The sequence below is a fragment of the Podarcis raffonei genome, chromosome 5, assembly GCF_027172205.1.
Source record: "Podarcis raffonei isolate rPodRaf1 chromosome 5, rPodRaf1.pri, whole genome shotgun sequence".
In the NCBI taxonomy this organism is placed as follows: Eukaryota; Metazoa; Chordata; class Lepidosauria; order Squamata; family Lacertidae; genus Podarcis; species Podarcis raffonei.
In genome coordinates this window covers 9,432,601-9,440,484 of record NC_070606.1, presented here as the reverse complement: position 1 = coordinate 9,440,484, position 7,884 = coordinate 9,432,601, and the positions used below count along the sequence as shown (strand labels likewise).

The following is a 7,884-nucleotide window of genomic DNA, read 5'->3' as shown; positions in this document are numbered from 1 at the left end:
CCCATGATCCCTAGCTAACAGGCCCACTGGTCAGGGATGCTGGGAATTGTAGTCCCAAAACATCTGGAGGGCCAAAGGTTTCCTATGCCTGTTTAAGAATATTTGGAGGCAGGAAATAAACCCCCATCTGTCTGGAGAGACAATGGAGTGCGCCTTTGGGGGTGAACTGCTGCCCAGACACACTGGCCATGGGGGTCCTGAGCTGCCCGGATGACGTGCCTCTCGGACTCACTGATGTGAGCTAAAAGAAAGCAGAGCAATACGTTTGGCACCAGCTTGGCTGCGGGAGTTGCTGGAAAGAGGCATACAAGACGCCATCCATCTGTCTTAGGGACTCCAACTCTGGATTTGTGTAGGACCTCACTGTTGTTGTTTAGTCGTTTAGTCGTGTCCGACTCTTTGTGACCCCATGGACCAGAGCACGCCAGGCCCTCCTGTCTTCCACTGCCTCCCGCAGTTTGGTCAGACTCATGCTGGTAGCTTCGAGAACACTGTCCAACCATCTCATCCTCTTTCGCCCCCTTCTCCTTGTGCCCTCCATCTTTCCCAACATCAGGGTCTTTTCCAGGGAGTCTTCTCTTCTCATGAGGCGGCCAAAGTATTGGAGCCTCAGCTTCAGGATCTGTCCTTCCAGTGAGCACTCAGGGCTGATTTCCTTCAGAATGGATCGGTTTGATCTTCTTGCAGTCCATGGGACTCTCAAGAGTCTCCTCCAGCACCATAATTCAAAAGCATCCATTCTTTGGCGATCAGCCTTCTTTATGGTCCAGCTCTCACTTCCATACATCACTACTGGGAAAACCATAGCTTTAACTATACGGACCTTTGTTGGCAAGGTGTAGGACCTTACTTAGGCTTTACTCTTCCCAAAGATAGCCTTTCTCCTAGATGAGCTACCTTTCCAGGTTGACGAGCCCCACCTGCCCCTCCTTTCTCTCTGCAGCACGTGCAGAAACCACCTTGACTGTTGAACTGACTCTCTGAGGGTTTGAGACCCACTGGCTACCCCCATCAAGTTTAGCCAGACATTCGAAGCCACATCCTGGCAGCTTCTAGGAGCCACAGGCGAGAGGTGAGTGCAGGGTGGGGACCCAAGGTGCAACCCAAAAGGAGCATGTGTCCCCCACCAGAGGTCCTACCCCTCTCCCCTAACACCCCATACACAAAAACTGGTTTTACAAATTGTATTTATCAATATCAGATTTATTTTGACAGTTCTGATTAATAAAATCTATACTCTGTACAAAAGATTACATTAGCAGGTCAATGCATAAGCTACTGAACTGGAACAGAAGTGGTACAGGGTACTGAAATTATTTTTGGAACACTATGTTTCTTCTGATGCCCTGGAAGGAAAAATATTTAGATGCGAGCCTGAACAGCTCCGTCATACCAGGAGTTTAATCAGAAAGCAAGGGAATTAGTACTGGGCAGGATAAGTGTTACAGAAGAGTCAATGGCTACATTTTCATTGACCTTCAAATACATTAAGCGGGTCTTCAAATGTACTTGATGTTCTGATTTCGGATTTAGTTCCTGAAGCTGCCTGAAAGGACTGGGCCTTCTTGATGGTTGTCTTGGATTGACTACTAGGTGAGAAGATATCATCTAAAGACACACACACACACACACAGAGAGAGAGAGAGAGAGAGAGAGAGAGAGAGAGAGAGAGAGAAAATGGGAAATGGAAATACACAATTACTGCCAATGGTAAAAAAAAAGCTACATTTGGCTGAGAATGTTGTCTGTGTGCAAGTGTGATGAACCTGGTTTATATTGCCAATGACTTCTAAAGTTTTGCCAACTTGATATTGCTGGCTTCCATTTTAAAAGGGAGACACACACTACTAGGTTTGTGTGTGTTTTGTCACCACCACTCTTTTCCGCCCATTGCTGAATTGTTTTAAAGGCAACGGTCATGGAAAATTCCCAGCTCCTGCTCAGATTATCTCAGACTCAAAAATTACATGATCTGCCTCAAGTATTAACTAGACAATATTCTGTCTCTTGCCATTTTAATGATCTTGAAAGATACTCATCAGTGCACATTACATGGGGAGATAGTAATCTTTTCAATTTTTTCCTATTAAAAGGCGGAACTTTAGTTTCCATAAGATTCTTGTTCCTTGAGGCCTTAAACTGCCTTCCAGATAGTCTCTATGGAATTTCATCCTTATTTACGTCAAATCCCTCCTCAAAACTCACAAAGCCTTTAGACCATTCCAGATGTAATTTCCTGCTGTAACTAAATGTGTAGCAGAAATAATTGCATCATATTTGCCCATTTAGTTTTGTCTCCATTTGCTTCTCCATTTTCTATTTTTGGATAGTGTCTCTAGCTATATAAAAAACAACAAAATATCAAGTATGTACATATTTGCTGTATTTATTTTTTTCTGCCATCCTAACTATGCATACCCCCAAATCTCTAGAGAATGAGAAGGAAATTACTACGGTTCAAATAGAGTTGTGAAAGTCAAATAATAGGTTTTGTGACTGGTGTGAATTTAAAGGTAAAGGTAAAGGTACCCCTGCCCGTACGGGCCAGTCTTGCCAGACTCTAGGGTTGTGCGCCCATCTCACTCTATAGGCCGGGGGCCAGCGCTGTCCGCAGACACTTCCGGGTCACGTGGCCAGCGTGACAAAGCTGCATCTGGCAAGCCAGCGCAGCACATGGAACGCGGTTTACCTTCCCGCTAGTAAGCGGTCCCTATTTATCTACTTGCACCCGGGGGTGCTTTCGAACTGCTAGGTTGGCAGGCGCTGGGACCGAGCGACGGGAGCGCACCCCGCCGCGGGGATTCGAACCGCCGGCCTTTCGATCGGCAAGTCCTAGGCGCTGAGGCTTTAACCCACAGCGCCACCCGCGTCCCGGTGTGAATTTAACAGGATACAAAACAAGGTTAGTAGCTATTGCCCAGGAAGCAACACTGAACCTGATGCTCATGGAATTTAGTGGGTCAGTAACGACAGATACAGGAGCTGTTGACTGTGGCAAAAGGGTTTGAGCCATGTACTGGGATACTGTACTTTGGATGTTTCACATTTTAGTCTATTCTGTAAACACTGTTAACACCAAAACTTTGTTGGAAGTAACAGAACATTTGAAAACACAGCACCCCTCTGCCGTGTATTAACAAAAAACCCGCTTTCACATTATGCAGGCTTTTCAAAATGCAAATATAGCATCATCTGGGATGGGGACTGATAATTACTGGGATAGCTACAGACAAGCAGTTGGAATTTTCTTTCAGTGGGGGGATATCCTTTCAATGCAAACTGCTCATTCAGAGGAGATAATAAATTTTCTCTACCCTATGAAAACCACCACTTGGCACTTGTAACCATATTACAGACCTAATTGCTTACATTAACTCCTTACCTATCTCCTCATCAAATATAGATTTAGATTCCATCTTCTTTTTGGCACTCCTTTCTTTTGGTTTTACTGCAAGATCAGCAAAGATGTCAACGTCATCATCAAACAGGTTCACTTCCAGCTCTTTTGATTTTGCTTTGACAGGCGGCTTAAGAGCTTCTGATGCAAATATATCATCCTCGAATAAAAGAAGAGAAATTTCAGTATAGGGCAAGTTTGTGTAGCCACATTTCCCTACTCCCGCTACTTGGCGGCTGGTAATTCAGAATACAGCTGCTCTCATTCTGCCTGGTTTGGGGTTGGAGGGAATGAGTATTACCAGTTTTTCTTTTGTGGTGCCTGTGCCATTTCTTCAATTTTCAAATGTGCCTTGGGACCCAATAAGGTTGGGGTCCCCTGCTATAGGCAATCATGGTATTTATCAAATTTATATCCCACCCCTCCTTGGTCAATGATTCTAGGGGAGATCACAAGTCACAACAACTCATACACAACAATTCAATTCGAAAATAGCAAAAACTGCAGTAAAAAGACATAAAACATCAACGTGGGTGGCGCTGTGGGTTAAACCACAGAGCCTAGGACTTGCTGATCAGAAGATCGGCGGTTCGAATCCCCACGACGGGGTGAGCTCCCGTTGCTCAGTCCCAGCTCCTGCCAACCTAGCAGTTCGAAAGAACGTCAAAGTGCAAGTAGAGTACCACTCCGGTGGGAAGGTAAACGACATTTCCGTGCGCTGCTCTGGTTCGCCAGAAGCGGCTTAGTCATGCTGGCCACATGACCCGGAAGCTGTATGCCGGCTCCCTCAGCCAATAAAGCGAGATGAGCGCCGCAACCCCAGAGTCTGCCACGACTGGACCTAATGGTCAGGGGTCCCTTTACCATTACCTATATATATTTTAAAAATCCTTAAATGTTCACAGTACAGCATGCAATTAACTGGCAACTGGCCTCATCAACTGAGCCCACCCTGCCCCCCAAAAAAAATCAGGGCAAAGAGGCATATCTTCAGCTGGTGCTGAAGGTAAAATGTGCGCAGCTCCTTTGCAGTGAGATTTGCAAAATGTACCTATCTTTCTCTGGCATCAACACATTTCTATTAACGTGAGCAAGTTACTTCTTTATATGCTACACAGCAAGGTTTTTAAAAATAAATAAAAAAGAAGTGTGATGTGAGTTGGCAATGTTTCTTTTTGTTATATTTGAAAAATAATTTCAAAAATAAAAAAGTGTGAGTTTTCAGGCTACCTCTGTATGCGATACCTGACACAGATGTCAGTGGTACAACATAGAATCTAGCCAAGTTAAATTCTCTTCCCTGCTACTCCAGTAACACATAAAGCAGCCCATTAATAACTTCTGCTGAATGTGTAAGAATTTTAAAGCACACTACACATCACAACAAAATCTACATAAATGCTTGATAGATAATTAAAGCAACTGCCTCTTCACTGAGATCATCCAGCGGAGGGGAGAAATGGAAATGAACTGGGTGAATTGTACTCAGGATTTGCGAAAGTATCATCGTGTTTCAAAGGCTGGCCCAGGAAAGAAAACCCACAGAGACCAGGTAAAAGGAGGAGACTGGAAAGGAAGAAGTTAAACATGTTTCCTACATCCTTCCAGAGTTAATCAACATTTCCAAATCACAACATAACCACCTCCCCATTCTACGATATGAGATCACACCCTTGTGCTGTCTAATTTTCGGAGGAATTTATGCAGTGGACTGTAAGCCCATGCTTACAGAGTTGCTGAGCCAGGAACAGGGAGGCTGTGGTCTTCCCTATGTTGTCTGACTCCAACTCCCATTGGCCCCAACAAGGCCAATGGTCAGGAATGACGGGGAAATGGAGCTCAACATCTGCAAGATGCACATTTCCCATCCCTGTGCTAAGCAAAAGTAGCAGAGCACAAAAGAAGCCATATCCAGGCCTGAAGGAACAAGATTCCAGCATTCACATACTGGCAGGTCTCTTCCAACTCTAAAATTATATGGTTCTACATTACCTCAAAAATATCTGGGACGGAAGGATCCTGGACTAACTGAGGAATGGGTTTTAGATCTTTCCTCTTCACAGTTTTTTTACTAGTGGCAAAGAGATCATCTTCATCCTCCAAGAAAGGAGTTGGGTCGGGTTTCTTTGAGGGCTTTTCAGCCTGGAAGAGGCCTTCACTATTTGCACCATCCAATGCCAATGGAACAGGCAAGCCTTCCCCACCTTTAGGGACCTGGCTCATGAGGCTCTCTGCTTCCACCTTTGCCTTTGGTCTCGTGGTCACTTTAGATGCTATGCTGTCAGCAAAAATATCGTTTGACTCAAAGAGATCATGCACATTAGGCTGGGCTGCTGATTTTGAGCCAGGGCTACCAGCTGCCTCGTGCAGCTGCTCACTGCTGTTGGTTGGTAGAGGCGATTGAGATTCTTCAGTGTTTTCCTTCCTATGCAGTTTTACGTTGGAGGGATGCAATGTGGCTGGTGGCACAGAGCTTTCTTTGAAGAGAGGCGGGGATGGATCCTCAGCAATGTTCATGTCATTCGAGTTATCCCCTTGAGCAGCCAATCGCCTGGCATTTCTGGTAGGTGGCCTTCGTTTCCCAGTCACCTTGATTCTGCCCTGCAATAACAATGAAGCCAAGGTGACAACAGGACACAAAATGAGAAACAAGTAAACTTACTGTATTTTTCACTCTATAGGATGCACCCGACCAAAGGACGCACCTTGTTTTAGAGGGGGAGAACAAGAAAAAAATAATTCTGCCCCTCTCTGCTCAGCACCCCTTCAGCGAAGCGGCAGGAGAAATGGAGCCCCTTCCATTTCTCCTCCCGCTTGGCGGAAGGGGTGCTACGCAGCTCTCCTTCTCTGCTGAAGCCAGGAGAGTCTTGCTCTCCCGGCTTCAGCAAAAGGAACCTGAAGCCTGCGGAGCGCAGCGGGAACTCGCACTGCGCTCCGAAGGCTTCAGACGGCTATCCCTGAAGCCTGGAGAGCGAGAGGGGTCGGTGCGCACCGATCCCTCTCGCTCTCCAGGCTTCAGCGAAAGCAACGCGAAGCCTCCGGAGCGCAGAGGGAGCGCTCCCTCTGCGCTTCGGAGACTTTGCGTTGCTATCGCTGAAGCCAAGGAGCCTGCATTCGCTCCATAGGACGCACACACATTTCCCCTTAATTTTTGGAGGGGAAAAAATGCGTCCTACAGAGCGAAAAATACGGTACATTCCAAATCACATCAAGGATGCTGCTGCATAAAGTATTACAAAGTTATACCTTGTTGGCATTTTGCAGTGTGTCTGCTTGCATGGGATCATCAAAGCTGACTCCCATCTCCTTATTACTTCCTGCAGCAGAGGCTGTTTCAACCTGCTGTACGCCATGAGGTTCATGAATCGGAGTCTTTGGGTACAATGAAGGTGGCTTCCCACTGGGCAGCAAAACTGCTGGGTTAATATCCAAACTTGCCTTAGAAAGGGATGGAGAAGCTATTGTTAATGGGAGCAGTAGATAAGGAAAATATAAATGTGAAATCCAAGAAAAATAAAATCACCAAGAGCATTTCCACATTTGACAAAGATCAGGAAAAACAAGAATAGTGCATGCGCACAGAAGGACATGCCCTCTCGCCCTTTCCCCCTCAGTTTAGGAATTTTAGTCCTGTCCAGAGACATGCCTTTCCCAAAAGGAAAAAAAGCACATCCTGTGAAACATGCATTTACAGAAAGCAGATGTTGCATCCACAAGAAAGGACTGAAGCCGGAAGTGGGGGGAAAAGAATTTTATTGTGGAAGAACCACAGTTAGCAGGAAAAGTACACTGAAAGCTAAAATGCCAGTAAAATAAATTACTTGTAATTTTCCAATCCTAGATGAGGACTCTCTATGTTTACTTGCACCAAGGCCAGTGGATTTCTGTATAAAAATTACATTAGATATACATTAATCCAAGTGAATAAAAGTAATGCACTCAGTATTTTACAGGAGAATCTCAGAAGCAGTATGATAGCCCAGAAAGTATGGTTGCCGCCCCCGCCCCCCCGGCCTGAGCCCTTACTGCCACAGCGCAGGGGTGCCTGTACCCTATGGGCCTCATTAGAGCCAATAGGGGGAGGCCTGAATTTAGCCCACAATGCCATTTCCCCGAAGGCCATAAAGCATCAGGTGTGAGACAGGAAAATACATGGTTGAAAAGGAACAATCTTGAAAATGTGCTCTTGGCTGTTCCTTGACATGTGGGTCTCAGATTCACTGTCTTCTAAATTTGGCATGAAATGTAACCCCAAGTGAGAACTTAAAAGCCCCACTTTGATCTGCTTGGATCTTACTTTGCAGGACAGCGTGACTTCAAGCCATGCTGTAAAGGAAATGTAAGTGACCTAACATTGTGGCACCATGTGATTTGAGAGGTCGGAAGGCCCACTCAGCTGCCAACATAGCCTGCTGGGAGTGCAGGAACTAAGGATCCAGACCTCCAGCAAAATCCTGTTCCCCACCCTTGCCTTAGTGACTCGGTGA

General features: G+C 45.8%; 1 protein-coding gene across 7 annotated transcripts in view; it reads right to left on the bottom strand.

Moving 5' to 3' along the window:
* Window positions 1-1,182: 1,182 nt before the first annotated feature.
* LOC128413596 (WASH complex subunit 2A-like) overlaps window positions 1,183-7,884 on the bottom strand; it is a 45,403-nt gene continuing 38,701 nt past the window's right edge. For 5 of the 7 annotated variants that reach the window (XM_053387737.1, XM_053387735.1, XM_053387731.1 and 2 more), the window contains 5 exons: window positions 7,219-7,281; window positions 6,644-6,835; window positions 5,390-5,998; window positions 3,383-3,557; window positions 1,183-1,608 (listed from right to left, as the gene is read on the bottom strand). In XM_053387737.1, coding sequence (XP_053243712.1) covers window positions 1,469-1,608; window positions 3,383-3,557; window positions 5,390-5,998; window positions 6,644-6,835; window positions 7,219-7,281 — 1,179 coding nt within the window. In that variant the 3' untranslated portion in view covers window positions 1,183-1,468. The remainder of the gene's footprint in view (window positions 1,609-3,382; window positions 3,558-5,389; window positions 5,999-6,643; window positions 6,836-7,218; window positions 7,282-7,884) is intronic. The other 2 variants (XM_053387734.1, XM_053387736.1) reach the window with 2 other exon arrangements.